Genomic DNA, 19,762 nt, shown 5'->3' with positions numbered 1-19,762 from the left:
ACATTTGACTGCATGAGATACAATTCTTACTGAAAAAGTGATATATAAAATGATCTAAAGCACTCACATATTTCTTCATTGTTCATTACAACACCTTTCTCATCCACTAAGCTTCTAACAAGTGTCTGCTCCAGCATACCTTTAATTAATTGTTAGCCACTAATTCACCTCCCAGGTTACCTTTTTCCCAGTATGTTTGTTTGACATAAAATATTCCCTTTTCAACCTGTAATATATATATATATATATATATATATATATATATATATATATATATATATTTTTTTTTTTTTTTTTTAACTTGGTTCAATTGTAATTAAAAACAATTTTTACAAGACTACGTCCAGACAATTCATTCGTCACTGGAAGAAGAGCTGATCCAGGTCCTGCGCCGCTTCCCTTAGATAGCTTTTTGTTCTTCACTTCGGTGTAGATGATCGACTGCTAAGGAGTCCTAGGCTTTCAAAAAAGCCCACTACAGCGATTATCCAGGTTGGCTTTTCCCCACTCATCAGCCAGCTCCAATATTCGTCTTCGTCATAACACGAAAGTTTATTGAAAAAGTGGCCTAAGTGAAGGGAACGTATCGCGATAACCCCTTGACAGCTTAGTAAAAGATGTTTGATTGGTTCCATCGTTTCTGGTTGTAAACAGTACCGACATGTGTTAGAGTCAGATTGTTTCCTTCTAGCCAGGACTTCCCCTGTATGCAAAATGTTAAGGCGGATTCTCAAGAAATGTTCGCATTTTGCCAGATAAGTTCTTGTTGCATTGACTTTCGCCATATTTACTGGAAGGTCCGATACCAACTTGGAGGAGCTTGCGTCTCCCAAGGTTTGAATCCAATCTCTTCCATTATGCATTATTTTTACTTTTTCTGGATTCGTAATGAGCTCATCTTACGAGCTGCCTGCCCCGTCTAGATACTGTTTGTTCTTGAGCGCCCAATCTTGTAGTATTTTGCAAGATCCTGCACAGAGACATTTATTATTGTTTAAAATGTCGTCAAGTCTTTTTGCTTCATGCTCATCTCTATCATTTCCTGATATAGCAGATGTGTAATAGTTTTAAGATCATACTCTAATGTTGATATCTGAGCCAGTCCTATTTTCTTAATATGATGCGCAAAACTTATGAGTTCGCCTCTCATATCACTGCTTCAAAACTGTTCCAAACAGCGAACACATCTGATGTGTCTTTTTCTCCAGAAGGTATCTTTCAATAAACGTGTGAAACTCTTCAACCACTTCTATCTCTTCCAGAATCCCTAATAATACGCCAACTTCTAGACGAGGCTTAGTGCCTTGAAATCACTACAGTGGCGATTTAGGTCAGTATAAATGATTTATAACATCATAACTTACCAGACGCCAATGGTTACACCCTCCTCTGGTTGCAGATAAAAATTACATGTGTGGTTTAAACCATGGTCCTTGGGGTTCTTCAACGGTGATCTCACTGCAAGGGATATAACAGACAGGCTTTAGATGTTTTGAAAATATGCTTAGTGACAGCTATCTTTACTAAGCTCATGTAAAATACAACACCACAGCTGTATAGTAAACAGTAAAATTCATGAACTGAAGCGTACATACATTTTTGAAAATGTGTTGCCAGCTGAGTGTTGAATACACTAATAAGGTAAAAATGAAAAGGATGTGAACCATTTCCATACAAAAGAAAAAGGCAACGAAGTGTGGGAACTGGAGGTACTGAGATGTATTGCTCTCAAAGCAGCGACTTGACAAGGCACATGGAACATACACGTCACCAAGTTATCTCCTCTGGCTTCAGTACTTTATATGTTTTCCTGTCAAAGCAATATGTTATTTGCTGGGTACAAGAGATGAAGGAGGGAAAGAGGGAGGAGGAGGAGAATATAAAAGGAGAAAAAGCGTATGAAAGAGGCATAGTGAGAAAATGGATTGAAGGGCAAACAAGAGGCCAAAAAGGGGATGGAGAGAGAGAGAGAAAATAGTGCACAAAAACCAGTGTTTAGTAAAGACATAACCAGAGATAAATGGATGGATACCAAGGAAAGCTGTGAGTAAAGCAGACAAGAGAAGACTGTGAGGGGAGAAAGATGGCACAGAAAAACAGCAAAGCATGGTGACAGAAAGACAAGAATTGGACAAGAGATCATACAAAAATGTATTTGAAGAGTAAGTCATCAGAAAATAAGGGAGGAGAAATGGGGAAATAGATGTCAATGAAAGGTCACAAGCAAAGCAGAGGACAAAGACCAAACTAGCATTGAGAAACAAGAGAAAACTTGAGAAGGAACACAGAGCTGAGGCAGAGAAGAAAAGAACAACAAGTAGTGGACTGGTAAGAGACAACCAGAATGAAGAAAAAGGGCGAGATTGAAGAGGTAGCTATGAGAACATACAATTGTGTAGCCACAAACGTTTCTGCAGGTGATTGGGCATGGCTATGCTTCCTCTGCTGCCTCAGCATGGCTACCAACACCCTCATTCACAGTGTTCAATCCCTAACCTCCCACACTGTAGCATTGGTGCACTTAATTATCTTCCACATTTAAACTCTTGTCTTCCCCAGCCACAGTGAATATCAACCCCTCCTTTAATTCTCTTCCACCTTTAAACTCTCTTCTTCCCCAGCCACAGTGAAGATCACCCCTCGTTTAAACATATACAATCTAACTTCCACATCATTTATGTGGATATCTCCATAGTGGGGTATCCCCACCTCACCCTGTGGCACAGATTTCACTACAACCTCTGCGCCATCCCTGCACCTATCAAGTGCACTACCTTTTTGACACCTCTGATGTACTTACCGCCGAATGAGGCATCTGGAAGACAAGAAAAAAATGCCACACCCACTCAAAATCAGCCAAGAGAGAAATTACAACTATACATATCAAAATTAACCATGAAAAGGGAAACTGAAAAAAGAAAATAGGAAATTTCGATAACTAAAAAACATTGAGTGTGGGAGATTGAGCATCATACCGAGCGAGTAGAGCATCAAGCGTGTAAAGTGCCTAGAGGGCATACTGCACGTGGCACAGGAGATTATATGTTGATATGTAGCTGGCTTGAATGAAAAGAAGGAAGCGTAACACAAAGACAATGCAGATTTCTTTCCATGGTGATGGCAGACTGAAGTACAATCTGGCTCAGAAGCTAGGCGTGATTACAATTCATCTGGTATAAGTGAATGCAGCACCATTTCATTACTGCTACTAGAAAAACACATGCATAAAACTGGTTTTAACATTCCAGAGAGGCCATGATTTCCTTGCACGTATGTTAATAAAGACTTGCTTTTGTTTCTTCCATGCTGCCTATGGAGGGGAGGGCGTCGGAAAGTATCAGAGAGTGGCATCTCACTCAAATAAGCCCCTCAGTCGAACCAAATCATTTTGCTCCTTTTCCTTTGCTCTGATAATATAATAGTGGTTGATGAAACTCTCTCCTGCTTCTCGGGTGGTAGAGACGTGGACTGTTATAATGACAGAAAGATGCAGAACAAAGGTTGAGTAGAAATGCAGGACGTGGCCACATTTTAGTCTCCACACTTCACTTGACCGATGATTTTCCAGTATCATCAGACACCCCAAAATCGTAACGTAATTTGGAGTGGTTTTGTTTTTTCTAATTGTTTCAAAAATCATGTTAACTTATCTACTGGAGTTTGGGGCATATTTGTGATTTGTGGAAGGTCTTTGTAAAGCACAGTTCAAATGCCTGAAGGCATCTCAGTGCTGTAGAAAATCTGCTGGTATTTAGATAACTACAAGGGTAGGGTCTTCAGTTTCTTACTGAATAACAATTTGTAAGGTTCAGTTCTCAACCGAACTGCTAAGGAGTTTCTGATTTCTAAAGAAGGGCAATGAAACCTTTCCTACCCATCCTGGCCTTCTTGTAGCTAGCGACTACCATGATACCCTTCTATTGAAATCATAACTGTCTACTAGGTCTATAATAGAGCAATCCGACAGCTTGGTTTGCTACTCTGCATTGGCTCCAGGTTTCAAGGAGAGAACAGTTTAAATCAATGCGCCTCATTCACAGAGGCATGCAGAGACCTCCGGTCTGGCAAGGTGTGGTCAACGCCACGAAGGTTCAATAGCAAGCTGGCTGCAGCATTTTGAGGCCTCTGCAGAAGATGCATCCAAGCCACTGAGAGCCCAAGATGAATACGGATGCAGAATTCCAAGCATGATGAAACAAACATATTAATTTAGTCCACCAATGTGTGGCACTAATGAGGACGACATCTATGTTTTTTTGCTATGAAAAACTCATGACATCACCACTGAGAAAACCTGGGAGCAGGAGTCTAAGGAGAACTCTGCATCCATAATAATGCACAACTTGCATAATGTTGGCGCAGACTGGGGACATGGACTGAAGGATTCTGCTCAAAAGAGGTGTTCCAAGGATTCAAAGCTGCATTAAGTCAAAAACCCAGTCTTGTGTGGAATAATTTTGAGAACAACTTCAACATTTGTGCATTGTGAACAAAGTTCAGAAAGGAAAAAAAAACACTGATGGATCAAATCAGCTAATGGCATGATGTACAGAATAAAAAGTGGCAGTGACAGGGTAAAACCCTGTGGGTCGCCAAAATACCTGCACTTAGGAAATTATGTAAATGGAGGACGCCACCAACTAGTCCATGTTTAGGACCCGACCTAACCAAGCCCTGCACTCCTTACTTTTTGTGGGCCAAAGCAGATGATTGTGTCAGAGGCTGCTGACAGATTGTTCTCAATGAGGGATTCCCCAATGCCCCATTCAGTTCCTCTCAAATTTAGTAAAGAAATGGCTGTGACAACCAGCTAGGTGTTTCTGCCCATTCCAAAACCTAACTTGGGAAGGGAAGACATGACTCCAAATGTTCCAGATCTTTCACTGGAATAGCAGCTGGGGGATTGGTCTGGGATTATTTTAAATCCTTCAGGGAGTGATAGAGGGCACACCACTGCTCTTCTGCAGGCCATTGGAATGGAAGTGAACCTCATAGAGATTAATCAGATCAAGGATTTTGCTACAGTCAAAACTGACCAGCTGTTTTCCTACAAGCGCTGACCGTGCATGTTCCACAGATAGAACAGTACCACTACCAGAACTGGGGAAATAACATGTCTGGATTAATGAAGTAACATGAGCAGCTAGGAGGAATCAAAAAGTCCATAAGGCACTCAAGATGTGACAACAAATCTCTGCCTGGGGCCCAGGCATGCCATGTGACACATCACACATGAGGGTTAGGAATTCCTGCTGATAACCCGAATGGAGATCACATGAGGTGCTAGTTACCCGGCTGGGGCCAGATGCATATGATGGAAAATCAGCTACAGCCAGAGGTTTTGTCTCATGGGTAAGGCGATTTACCCGAGCAGGCATAGCAAGGTGTTTTTGAGCCAGGTCCCCGTCTAGGCCGAAGGATGTTCTGTTAGGGAGTTCACGGTTAATGTAAGTGACTACATATATCATGCAGACTTTCAGTATGAACCTCATTGTAAAATCCTGAGAATTCTATGTTCGAGGGCCTCTTCTTCTCTGGGATGGGGATTCTCTGCCAGTTTCTCTAGCCTGAAATAAATCTAACTCAATAAAGAGGATTGCTTAGTTGGCAGAGCAGAAATGCTTAAACAAAAAGGGTGGCCTATCTGAAGGTTCTCTGTACACTGGAGTTCCCATGGATAAGACACTTTATTATAGGGGTGACCCACCCTTTTCCAATTCTCACCGTAGGATTGGTCTGGGTCACTCCTCTGGCTTCCCCAAGACTTATTCCCAGGTTACCTTAAGCAGAGTTCTAGGATTAGGGTAAGCTGAGAGAAACTCCCAGAAGATCTAGGGATATAGCTAAAAACATAAAATGGCAAGCTACCTCTTAACACTATCAAATGAAAGGAGCCTAAGGTACAAGCATTGAATATCCTTAGTCCAATGTCTGATTCGCTAGTCTAATCCACAAAGTTCTGGGGATGTTGCATCCGGGAAAGCATCCTTTAGTAAACTCAGGCTTTTTAAAGCTTCTTCATTTGGCCTCGTCAGAAGATCCAGAAGATGAGCTATGGGGCACCCTCATGGTACTGAGACAATTATTCACCTTTATTGGGTTCTCAAAGTCGCAAGCTTTCTTTCATGGCTTTGCAGCTACCACTAGACTCTATGCTATCAGTAACTAGCTGGCGACTCATTTTCTACTCCTCAGTTTTCACTGGCTATTGCCAGCTTTTGGGTCAAGGTCCCCAGTAGGCACTTTGCTCTAATCTCTCCTAAAAGTCTCAACATTTTGCCTTAGCCATCCCATGTTCTCCTTTTGCTTTTCTTACTGCTACAACACCAACACCCTGAAATTAAACTCATACTCTCTACCAGCATAGTGGATTGTGCCTATTTATTCGAAGGCAGGTGTGGCACTAATTGTTCTTTTTAGTGGGTCCTTTTGCCTATTAGCCGGTGGTCTGAGGACAGACTTGGGCTCTGTGGTTCCACCACCCCCACGTGTGTGTCCTTTTACACACCCCCCCAAGTGTAATCAGGTGGTGTATGGTTTCTGATAAATCATGTTGGTTAATGATTGGTTTATGATCTTGCCTCTGCGGCCCATAGGCTCAAATATGCTATCTGCTATCTTGGGGCAGGCTTCATCATCACTGCAACCAGCTGTTCCATAATCTGGCAGCCTTGTCTTCAGCAACTGTATGCCCTCCGTAAGGTCTGATTAGAAGTGTGCACATGTGCTATTTTCATTTTACCCTCTTTGCGGACGATAGCTTTTCCCTCGGGCTCCGGTCCACCATCCACCCCAGGGCTTGTGAGATAAAGGTTTGGGAAGGGATTGAGCTTGGAGCAAAAAGCCAACTTGCATTGTACACAGTATTCATTTTGGACCTTTCCTGAGGCTATTTTTAAGGTGTCACCCTCATAACACTACTTCCATATAAATCTGGTACGACCGACAACTTTCCTCAGAAGAACTGCTCGCATCTCTTGACTCTAAGTCACCTGCTGTCCTCATTCTATTCGATCTTTCGTCTGTTTTCGATACAGTCAACCACTCCATTCACACAAAGTGGCTGTATGATACCCTGGGTAACTCGGAGCGGGCACTGGACTGGCTGACCTCATTCCTTACCGGTTATCCTGGGCTCTTTCTCCTCTCCCACCTCTCTCCACCTGTGGAGTTCCTCAGGGCTCTACCCTTTCGTCCTGGCTCTTTAACATAGATCTCTCCCCACATGCTCAGCTTATCTCCACTTTCTCCCCTCACTTCCATTGTTATGCAGATGACACCCAACTCTTGTTCAAACTTCCCTCTGAATCTCTTCCTACGGACTCCAACATTCCTGACTGCCTCTCTGCTATTCAGCCTTGGTGCGCCTCTAACGATCTCGGTCTCAATGCCAGCAATACTGAGATCCTTCCTATTGAGACTCCTGTACCTTCTTTCCTCCCTTCACTCTGACCACTCTCCATTGGCTCTCCCCCCTCTCCTTCCTCTGAAGCCAGAAACCTTGGAGTCATCTTTGACTCCTCTCTTTCTTTCTTTCCTCACATCCTGCACCTTGCCAAGATGGCCTACTTCCAACTCCACCTCCTCAGAGGTATCCTCCTTTTCCCTAGAAGCTCAATGTCTATCTAACTCTGGTACTCTCCAGGGTGGACTACTGCAACAGCCTCTTCCTTGATCTACCCTCCTCCTCTCTCCGCCGCTCCAGCTAATCCAGAATAGGGCTGCAAGACTTATCCTTGGCCTCAAGCCCAGGGACTAAATCTCCCTCAGTCGGGCTTGGACCAAACTTTTTAGACCGTCGGACTACCTCAGTCGGGCTTGGACCGTTTCCTTATGTCTAAGGCTTTCCAATGTGCGTGACTTTCCAGCTTTCAATTCACACTCCTAAGTCATTTGTCGCAGTGCATCCTGGTCTGGGAAGTTCACTGTAGTATGCACCAAAGTTCAACGTTCACCTTTTTACTCTCCCCTTTTCTGGGGGTTAATTTCAATCACCTTGCTTTTACCGTTCGTTCATTTTATCGCTACAAACGTTTCACTTTTCACTGAGACTTTCGAGTGGGTTACTTCCTTTCATCGGACCACTCCATTACTCACTATCGCCTACTTTAAGGCTATCGTTACTTCAAGGTTCATTTGCAGGTCTGCCTTTCTTCATGTCTCATCCACACGCATGCATCCTTCAATTGTGCGATATAAGGTTACCACTTCAATCTTTGTTTAGCACACACTGGTCTCTCACGTCGCATGCCAACTCACCATCTGTGTGCGTTTCTTTCTTGTCTTTACTGTCTTCCAGTTTACGAGTCAAGGTTAGTACCACAGGCTTGGCCTCGCCTCCACAGCTCTGCCGTTCACTTGAAACACAATGCAGCCTTCTTGTTTGGGATTCAACCTTCTACATGTGTCTTTCACAGCCTTTTGGATGCAACAACCCCCTGCAGGGAACTCCTGGGGTTCTCCACACGTGGCTCTCGTCCGTTGCTCTGCTCCAGTAGGTTTGCCTTTGCCCCGGAAGTTCTGCTCTTACTCATGTTCCACCTTACTCAAAACGTGTCTCTATGTTCCTCCTTTTATCCGTGTGAGGACAGCTAATTGGTATCAGATGTATGCACTTTAAGTCAAGTGCCTGACTTTGCCTGACCCAATTAGCGGGACATGTCCAATGCGATGTGTATGAGTTAGCATTATACTCTCAGTCGCCCTCTTCCTCGCCCCAGTGTTTGTGTGGTAAGTGGGGTAGGGGGGTGGGGTGAGTTGGGACACCCGAGAATCCTATGAAATAGGAGGGATCATGGATACGGGAAAGGGAGGAATACCACATCTCGCCACCGGCTGCCTCACCCCCACTCCCTGAAGACCCCTGACTCAGGTTATCCTCGTGCACTGGTCCACCCCCAGGAACTGAATCCAAGTAGCAGAAGGAAGAAAGCACAGGGTTGGCAATCCAGGCAGAGGTGGGTGAAGAGAAGGGACACCGGGACTTTGATCAAGGAGATTCTAGCTGCTTGTCCTGACAGGGTCCTGTTTCCCCAAAATATGAAGTGCATAGTTTCCGCAGCGTAGGGCGTGAAGGAAGACTGCTTTTCCACATGTAAAACTAATTGCACAGATTGCGCAGCAGAATGTGTGCCAAAGACCGTGGCTGAGAAGAGTTTTGCAGCCGCGGGTCCTGAGAGCAAGAGGAGCTCCATGACTGCATGGCAGGGTCGGAGGCACCTTCATTAAGGAAGGGTGTATGCCCAAAGGAAGCCTGAAGCAGTCCAAGTCCTGTGTGATGCTAAGGGTACAAGACAGAAGCCGGTGAGTGTTACAGAGCGTTCTGATCCCTTGCGCGAACAATGGCAGGGAACTGTATTCAGTAGAATCACTTGTGTATGAGTGAAGGCTATTTAAACGTGTCTTGTTCATTAATGGAAAACGGGTGAAAAGTAGCACTCGCGTACGAGTGAACTTTATACCCTTTACTCGCGTAAGAGTATAATGCTGTAAAGCACATTAATTGAAAGCTAAAGCATCCTAAAACAGATGAGACTGGTCGCATGCACTTAAAAGCTATTCTGAGGTGAAGGTTAACCTCAGAATCAATTGGGAAGTTGTTGAAAACAATTTTACAATAAAGTTAAGTGACTGAACATTACTGATTGTGAGTTTAGAGAACAAGCATTGCCAAAGCCAATAGAGGGGCAAGAATTGCCCAAGCTAAAAGTGAATCAAACCTTTGCCAAAGCCAAAGAGCGCCGCAAGCATTGTTCCATGCCAAGAAGGATATCAGCATTGGCCAAGACAAGAGTGTGCAAGCATTGCCTACAGCCAAAAGAGACTGACAATAAGCTCTGTGATTAAACTACTCTGGTTGGCAGGATACAAAGAGGCAAAGGCACGGTTGGGAAAAGGGAAGCTTGCGGCTTGTGATTGTTCTATGAATGTTGATATAACTCACATTGCCAAAGTTAAGAGGACAGAGGGAGAATTACATCCTAAGGCATTTTGGTTGTTGTTGCAGGCAGACATGAGTGGCAAAAAGGCTGCCCTTCTGAAGGGTGAATGTTCAGAAGAAGAGCCGCTTGCTTACTTGAAGGTGTTGAGGTACACTAAAGTGAATCTTATCTTTTCTGAGAAATTGTTAAAAGTCACAGAGAAACTGCTGAAGATGCGGTAATACTTTTGGTTGTCAGTGGATTTAAAACTTCAGAAGCACAGTGGAATGTGGAACACTATGGGGCAGGCGAGAAGACCCACATAGTGAAGTCTTGCAGAAGTCAACCTGATATGAGAGTTGCACAGGTGAAAGTAGAAGTTCTCTGAAGTCATCCTGACAAAGATACAAACTGTGATTCCTAATACTATAAAGAAAGACTTACTAAGTATTAATCAGAAGCTGTGTTTCATTAACCTTACCGTAAATTATGTCTGGCGGAACCTAACAAGGAACTGTGTTTCTTCTTGGACATTTATAAATTGTGGCAAGGCATCTCGGCAAGAAATAACATTGATGCAATTTGATGAAGTAGGAAATCATTGTTCAAGGAAGAAGAACTTTTCTGTTGCTTGAACTTTGATTTACAGAACTTTCTTTTGATACATTGAAGGAACCAAGAACTAAATTACGCCATTGTTGCAAATCCGGATTTCCTCGTTTCTTTTTGTTGAACATTGGAGTCAAGTGGGTGCTACAAAGTGGCTGTTTGGCTGCCGGGACCCCGCGGTTTCTGGAATTTCATTCCTGTCATCTGCCGTCAGCAAGAGGAATCCAACGTGTCTGCCGCAACGTGGCCTACTCAGGATTTTCTGCTCGGACTCTTTGCCTATTGGACCCAAGTATTTGTGTTACTCTGACTTTCTATTATCTTTAGCTTGCTATTGTTTGCTGCAGCTCTGCATCGGCTTTAGGCTTAGGAGCGAATATGTCACGCCCGCATTTATTCTAAATCTCTTCTTTCTCTTTTTTGCATCTTGCCATAGTTACCTTGTCCCGCCCCCGGTGCAGCCCGCGGCCCGTCTCCACTGACGCCACTTCCTTTATCAACAAGGTGCGCGTGCATCCAAGTGGGCACTACAAAGTGGCTGTTTGGCTGTTCGGCTGTCGGGGGAAGGGGAAGGCATAAGTGTATTACCTTTTTCTTGTGCTGTGGTAATGTTGGTATAAAATTTAGTTTACTTCTGTTGTGGACTGTAGTAACGTGATCCCCCAAAATTCAGCAATGAGGAGAAATAAACTCCCAACTGTGATGAAGGATGTTAGAGCAGATTTTTTCACTGTGGTCACCACTAGGCGTGCCAGTCTGTCGAGAGCTGCGGCTCTGCCCCTCCCTATCGTGAATGACGAGGAGGAGGCTCTGCTGCAGTGTGCGCTGGACTGCTCGCCTAGCTGCAAAAAAATTGAGGACCCGATTGATCCGTCACAACTTCTATTTGTGGACTTGGATTCTCCAGAGTCAAACAAAATCAGAGAAAAATGATTTGGCATGGAGGGCACTTCAGCAGACATCCAAAGCTAGTAGTTTTTGCCATGATAATCTTGCTGACTCTCCATTTATTCCACCTCTGGAGGAAAATCAACCTGAAATTTTGCTAGTGATAATACTAATGATGCTTCTCACTCAGTTCTGGGACCTGACTTTGTTGCTATGATGAGTATTTTCAACAGATTGCAGCTGTCTGAACTGAGAAAGCAGACAGCTGCTTTAACGAGCCTTGCTTCTGAGGTGGGGAAACTACCTCTAAAATTAACTGAGACCCTTACCTTAGCTATGAAGAGGGAAATTGCTGCTATAATGAGCCTTGTATCTGAGGTTGGGAATCTACCTCAAAAACTAACAGAGTCTTTTGCCCTAGCTATGAAGAATGAAATTGGTGCCATAACCTCTAATATGAAAGGTCCAATAAAGGACGCAGTGAACACCTGACCTGAAAAGCTGCTGTCAACAGATGAGATAATCATAATTCCATCCACCCAGGAAATGGGGGGGGAAAGGAGTTCTAAAAGTCCTATTGTGAATAGTGAACAACAGGATGAGGGAGCTAAGGACATGAGAGTAGGGAAGGTTTCTGAGGTGTTAATTAATGAAGACTTTGAGGTGAAAGTATCTAAGAGACAGGGCAAGAAAATGGTTAAACTTAAGAAAAAAAAGAATAATGAAGCCCTTAAGAAAACCTCGAGGAAATTTATGAGAGCCATTGATTTGAAACAGAGTATGTTGGACGAGGAGGGGTCCTCTTCTGACCGGGGGTTGAAGCAAGTGCGGTCAGATAATGACTCCTCCACGCAAGTTGACATGCCGCCTTTAAAAACCACTAACAAAGCTACATCCCAAGGCGTGTTCACTGAGGGAGAGTACTCCTTGAGTGATGCTATGAAAAAGAAGAGAGCAGTAATATTTGAAATCTTCTAAACTGCCCTTTTTACAAGCACCAATAATGACCTTCCCAATTATAACTGGGGGTCAACCGCATATATTGACTGTAGGGACCAATGGGCCAAGAGAGTAATGACATTTGTGGAACCGGCTGAGTTTGATTGTTTGAGGGCATCCCTCAATAAGCCTGCCACAATTGAATCTAATGATGTTCCTAGGGTTACTGGGAATACAGGCTTGGGTAGCGCTGATTGGAAAAACAACAAAGGAGTGTTAATGGCTAACAAACAAAATGATATTGAATCTACCAGAAATACCATTCCTACTCAAACATTCTCCCCTCCCAATGTAGATTGTGAGGCTTTTGTGGGAGGTGTGGCCTCAGGGGAGGACTTGAAGGAAAAGGAATTACGTAGACTCATACTCAAAGTTCTCAGGGACAATTCCCCGGAATTTAACCGAGCTCCAATACATCCAAGGACAATCCAAGAATTTGTCCCTGTTACACATACAGTGAATGCCCTGGAGGAGCCTAGAAATGGCGCTCAGGATGCACACTCTACCGAGTAGGATTCTGAGAATCAGGCCCGCCTAGAACAGGACACCGATTTGAGAAAACCGGCTTTTACAGACTTGCCTGAGTTAATTCTTAAAGTCCTATTTAGGGACAAGGGTCATGTTTCTCTGAATAGACCTTTCAATTTTGTCTTCAATAAAGACTATACCCGCCTGATCTCGTCTTTGGACATTAAGCTAGTGGACTTCATACATAGATTCAGGTATGATTTTGTGCGACTGGTCATACCCTCTCCTTTGGTTAGGTTGTTGCTTCTTAAGGAGGCAGAACAACTTCAAGTACGTGGCTTCGACATCTATGAATACAAACCTTTTGTTCCACCCGTCCAGCCACCTATGCAGAAGCCGGTGTTACAGGCTGTGGATTACCAAGATCATAATTCGGGCGCAGGGATATCCAAAGATAACTCTGACCTGAACAAACAGGAGTGGAGGTGGTTGGCCTTGTCCCTGAGGGAGTCGATCGATTCGCTCAAACAACTGGGCAAGCCATTCTAGCTCAGGCCTTTCTCTTAATTGTGTGAGTTGGAATTCGAGGGGCTGTCTTAACCTACTGCACAATGAAAAACTCATGAGTCAACTGGCGCAATTTGATCTTATACTGATACAGGAGACTTGGTGTAGAGAACAGTTGTGCTGGGAAGGCTTTAGTGTTACTTCTTTATGTGCCCATGGTATTAACAGTGGTAGGCCTAAGGGGGTCTACTTATAGCAGCCAAACAAACCAGAGGACTCACCAAGACCGGGGAATGGTGCTGTGCTCATCATTTCCTGGTGGCTTAGTTTAAGATAGGGGTCAACAAAGATTGTTTTTCGGTACTCGTTATTAATGTGTACTGGAATCCTAGGGGACTCTGACCTTGATAAAGAACTGATTAAATTAGGACTCATAGCGGAACTATGGCTAGAAACAAATCCGGGAGGGCAATTGCTAGTGGCCGGGGACATGAATGCCAACTGCCTTTGTGATCGTCTATCTGGTGATAATGCTCTTGTAAACTCAGGCTCACATACTAGATTGGGGGGGAACTCTACTACAGGGGGAAGACTGTGGATCCATTTCACGGAATCATGGGGTCTGGATCTCCTTCACAATAATCATTATACATGGAAGGGGAGAGGTTTGGAATAGATTATTGATTACGTTTCTTTGTCTTCTTGGCTTTCAAGAACAATGACTGGGTTTGAGGTTAAGGATTCCGATACGAGCGATCATTGCTTCCTTACCTTTGAAATGGCAGTGACCAATCAAGGCCCCAAAACAAACAGTTACACCCATGGGTTGATTACCAATTCAAGAGGTAATAGAGTCAAATGGTGCCATAGAAATAACATCAAATTTATGGACACAATGGTAAAAGACTATTACGAGATGTCCAGTACTCAACGTGAAGAATGCTACTCGGCGCCCAATTTTTCCGATTATATTAAACTTGTCATAGATAACCTGAAGGTTTTCCCTAACAAAAGGTCCATGGTACACAAACATCACATGGACACGGCTGTTCACGATCGTAAGAACCAACTTAGAAGAGAACTTAGACAACTAAGGAAAGCTGGTTTATCACAGGTAGATGCTTTGTATATGAAAAAGAAAATCAGACAAAGCTACAAAAACTGGCTAATCCAGCATCGAGGCAGCCGTGCTCAGTGTGATGGGGAAGAAATGTTGAAAGCTCTTCGTGGCTACAGTTGTACTAACTTTTGGTATTTGATTAACGACCTGGAAAGACCTCAGAAAGACCTACTTAATGTAATGTAATTGAGGAGGATGTATGGCTGGGACACTTCTCCAAATTGTACACTTGTAGCAATGACTCGGGCATATTTGAGATCTTAGATAGTCCAACATGGACACTGAAAGGGAATGTGGAAGATATTACTACCCTTATTAATAAATCTAAAAATTCTGGTGCGACTGGCCCTAACAACCTATCCACCAAATTGCTAAAACTTGATCCAGCAACATGGGCCAATATATTGTTTGTACTTTATGAAGATATTTTACTACACAAGAATATAGCACAATCTTGGAAAGTGTCTATTGTAATACCTGTTTCCAAGAAAGGTTCCCGTTTATGTCCAGCCAGCTATAGACCCATCGCTATTGCAGGCCCGGAGTCCAAAATATTCTGCTCACTAGTCTTATTGGAACTGCAGGACTGGATCACTGAACAATCTATTTTAGATCCAAAACAAATAGGTTTCAAGACAAACATTGGAACAGACTGTGGGGGCCTCATATTAAAATCATTAATAGTTAGACCTATGAAACCGGGTAAAAGACCTTTGTTTGTGGCCTCGGTGGACTTGAGCTCGGCTTTTGACTTAGTGGACAGGAGACTTCTATGGCAAAAGCTAAAAGATCTAGGCATTCCAGCTCATTTACTTGACATAATCATTGCCCTGTATACCGACACTAGGTTGACGGTTCGTTTAAATTCTGATGATATACTTTCGAAGGAACTTGTTATCCCTAATGGCCTACGACAAGGGTATATGCTGGCTCCAACAGTTTTCAACTTATATGTGTGCGGTACAAACACTGCCCTATGTAGCAAAGGGCTGGTGTGTCCCAAACTTAACAATGATTGCCTGTCTTGGGTGGCATACAGGGACGATTTACTCTTGATGGATAATACAAAAATTGGTCTTCAAAGACTATTAAAGGAATTTGAAATATTCATTTACAAATTACAACTGAAAAGTAATCCTTCAAAGACGGTTATCGTCCGCTTTGGCAGTCCCAATAAGAGAGAGAACGCTTTTACATGGCAGTGTGGGGCAAAGGCAATCAAAGTGCAACCCACACTTAACTATTTGGGCTTCTTTTTTTCTGGCACCGATTCTACCATTCTGCTAAAAAGTCAGTTGAAACTAAAATCTGAAATTGCTATTAGACAATTACGTGCCATAGACAACAAATTTGGGAAATTCTCCATGGTTCCTTTAAGAGAATTCTACATGAAGAAAGTTGTACCTCTTTTAATGTATGGCATCAAACTGGTCTCAAAAGGGTTATATGATTATTTGAAATTCATTGAAGGTAAAATATGGAGGTCTGTCCTGTTTTTTCTGCCCAAATGTATACCTCTGGAATTAATCAAATGCAAACTAGGTCTAGAATCATTTCAACATATGCTACATGGAAAAGACTGGTTCTATGGAAAAAATGCAAATTAGCAAGGGATGATACCTTATATGCCTGCGCTTTTTTAGACCCTAGCAACCCTTTCATACACACTCTCCATGTGGAGTGTATGAAGTCTTTATCTGAGCTAGGTATGTCAGTCACTACTTTGTGTAAGAAACCTGAGATAATTCAAGACAGTCTGAGGGGATTTGACTGGTAAATTACCAAGCAGTAGATTTTAGATACCAAATTATATACGCAAGTCTGTTCCACTAGGAAATGGTTTCGGGCATAGAAGGGTATTAGATTCAATACTCCAGTAAACAAGTATGCAATGATTTTATGAGGTTTTGTTTTAATGTTATGCATACAAATCAAATAAGAGGCATCAGAAATTGTAACAAAGATCAATGGCCCTGGTGCAGATTTTGTAAGAAAGACGGGGTAGTAGAAACTCTGCAACACATTCTGTTGATCTGCCCTGGTCTTAAGGTACAAAGACTTAGGTACTTTGTTCAATTTGTAAGGACACCCCATGATGTGAACAGAGAATGTATATGGTACCGAATGTTACATGATGACTCTACCAGGTTAAAAATTCAGGTAACAACCTTTCTAAGAAACGTGTGCGATCTGAGTTAAGACAAAGTGTCTAATTTTATTGTTTTTTTAATGAAATGGTTTTAAGATGAATTCTGTTTAATGAAAGTTATTATGTTATCTCCAATCCGAAAGTTATATGTATGATGTTTATTTGGGTTTGGAGTGAAATTGTCCGCTATTTGTTTTTTTTATGAATCTTTTGTATATTCAGTATTAGTATTTTTTACTTATGCTTTTTTTTAACATCTTTTTTATTAATTTCAGCATTTATATATAAGAAGAGAAAAACAAGCACAACATCAAAAAACAGAAGACAACACTAACAAAATTCCCCCCCCTCCCGAAAACCCATCCGGTCGTAGCGAAAGCAAGCTCTACAGTTCGGAAACCACCAGCATTCTCATCCACAGGCGATGTCTAATAACTTCAGTCTTTGGGGGCACCATTGTTCCCTAAACTCCCCCTTCAAGTAGTTCAGCATCTCGCCCCAGTCGGCAGCGAAACTTGCCAGCTTCCCCTCCCCCGCGTATGTTGCCCATTCCAGCGATAGGATTTCCCACATTTTCCTGATCCAGTCCTGCTCCGCGGGAGCCTCCGAGCTCTTCCAGTTCCGAGCAATTAGACTCATTGCCGCCAGGGTAGAGACCACTTGTGCTTTGCATTTCCCCCGACTGCGCCCCTCCCCCTCCGCACCAACCTTCCCTAGTAATATTTCCCAAGGGTCTTGGCCATCTCCCGCCCCCCCGAGGTTGCAGATTGGGCACGCGCCATGTCACCCCAAAAAGGCCTAATGCGCGGGCAGTCCCACCATATATGTGCTGCTGTGCCCACCCCCCCACATCCCCTCCAGCAGGCATCTGAGGCTGCAGGATACATTGCGCGGAGCCGGGCAGGGGTATAGTGCCAACCAAAGATATACTTGTACCAAGCTTCCTGTAATTGAGAAGCCCTAGCAACTTTTGGGATCAGCCTCCATAACGCCTCCCAGTCTCCCCATGCCATCTCCATGTCCCCCATCCGCTCCCAGCTCTTCATGTACGGCCAAGTAACCCTCGGGGTCGTGCTCTCCAACAGTTTATACAAGTTCGATATAAGCCCTCTAGAACCGTTATGGGTAGTGAGAAAGCGCTCGAACTGTGTCAAATCACGCGTTGCTGCTTCCCTAACTTCCGCTGACATGACCCAATGTCTAATCTGGAAGTACCTAAGTCTTTCCCCCTCACCTACCCCGAATTGTGACTTACATTCCTCAAAAGTTTTCACTCCCTGAACGGAGAACACATCCCTAAGGGTCCTACACCCTCCTTCCTCCTAGCTCCGGAATGCTCCCCTCTCCAGTCCAGGCGAGAAATCCCCATTGTTAAAGAGCGGCGTGAACGGGGACGGGAAAGACGAAATCCCTCTTCTCTCCACTGCCCTGTCCCATGTATCGACCAAACCCTTCGTGATATCGCTCAAGTATATATGTGGTGGTCGCAGCCTCCGGGGGAGCCACAAGACTTCACCCAGGTGGTGCCGAGCAACCGCTCTATCCATTTTCACCCAATGCTTGTCATAACTCGCTGCAAACCATTCCCTGATCACACGGAGAAGCGCTGCCTCGTGGTATCTCCTGAAATCCGGTAGGCCCAAGCCCCCACGTCCCCTAGACGCCGTGAGAAGGCGCCACGAGAGGCGCGGCCTCTTCCCCTTCCAAATAAACTGCCTAGCCACCCGGTCCAATTCCTTAAAAAAGCCCCCAGGGACAGATAGAGGGATTGCCTGAAACAAGTAGAGTATGCAGGGGAGGACCACCATTTTCAATACCACCCCCCTCCCGAGCCACGAGATCCCCAGATTGCCCCACCTAATCAAGTCCTTTTTGATCGCCTTTAACATGGGAGGGTAATTCGCACCATACCAGCCACCAAGGGGAGTCACCTGCACCCCCAGGTATCGCAGTCCACCCGGGCTCCACTTGAATGGAGAGATAGCCTTCAGTACCCTGCTCTCTTCCTCCCCAAGGGATAGGTTCATCAACTCAGACTTTTGCCAGTTGATCCGCAGGCCCGACACCTCCCCAAAAGCGGTCAGCAGATCCATGCATGCCCTGACGGATTCCTTCGGGTGCGTCAACATAAGAAGCATATCGTCCGCAAAGGCCGCAACCTTATGCTGGTATCCCCCAAAGGGTATACCCTGAATCCCATCTGCCTCTCTTATAGCTATTAACAGAGGTTCCAGGTAAATAGCATAAAGCAGCGGGGACAAGGGACACCCCTGCTTAGTTCCCCGTCGCAGGCTTATTGAATGTGATACCTCCCCATTCACTAGGATCCGTGAGCTAGGGTTCTTGTAGTTTGCCGCCACCCTATTAATAAATTTTTCTCCGAGGCCCATTGTTTCCATAACCCGAAACAAGAACGACCACTCCACCCGATCAAATGCTCTTTCGGCGTCGAGCGCCAATAAGATCGCCGGAGTGGTCGTCTTCCGTGCTTTCTCAACAACGTGGGCTACCCTCCTGATGTTATCAGCCATCTGCCTCCCAGCCACAAACCCTGTCTGATCTTGATGTACCAATGTTGGCAGATACTTTTCCAGCCGACTAGCTAGTATTTTAGTGTATATTTTTGCCTCCATATTTATGAGGGCTATAGGCCTATAAGATGTGCACTCCTCTGGGTCCTTCCCTGTCTTGTGTATAAGCGTTATTTTAGCCTCCTCAATCGATGGGGTTATCCCGCCTCTAAGCTCAAATGAGTTAAATAATTGCGTTAAGTGTGGGACCAGCAGGTGGGAGTATGTCTTATAAAACGATGCGGGGTAGCCGTCCGGACCTGGAGCTTTCCCCCGCGGGAGAGCCGCTATAGTGGCTCTGACCTCGTCCTCTGTGATGTCTCTGCCTAACTCACACCCCTCGACCATGGATAGTCGCGGGAGAGGAAGAGCCTCAATAAAATCCCTTTGTGGACCTGGCGCTATATCCTGCGAGGAGTATAGTTCCCCGTAGAACTCCGCCATCTGCTTCTTAATCTCTTCCGTCCGGGTGAGCCTTGCCCCATTCTTGTCCTTTAGAGCCACAATAACATTCCGCTCTCTATCCCCCCTT

The 19,762-nt window shown here is 44.3% G+C and overlaps 1 protein-coding gene across 2 annotated transcripts in view; it reads right to left on the bottom strand.

The window, feature by feature from the left end:
• LOC138467648 (lysophosphatidylserine lipase ABHD12-like) overlaps positions 1-19,762 on the bottom strand; it is a 981,794-nt gene that overhangs the window by 537,142 nt on the left and 424,890 nt on the right. For both annotated transcript variants that reach the window (XM_069607824.1, XM_069607823.1), the window contains exon 3: positions 1,365-1,458. In XM_069607824.1, coding sequence (XP_069463925.1) covers positions 1,365-1,458 — 94 coding nt within the window. The remainder of the gene's footprint in view (positions 1-1,364; positions 1,459-19,762) is intronic.

This window comes from Ambystoma mexicanum, chromosome 4q (genome assembly GCF_040938575.1).
Source record: "Ambystoma mexicanum isolate Mex_15411 chromosome 4q, UKY_AmexF1_1, whole genome shotgun sequence".
Classification (NCBI taxonomy): domain Eukaryota; kingdom Metazoa; phylum Chordata; class Amphibia; order Caudata; family Ambystomatidae; genus Ambystoma; species Ambystoma mexicanum.
This window is presented reverse-complemented; position numbering and strand designations above follow the sequence as displayed.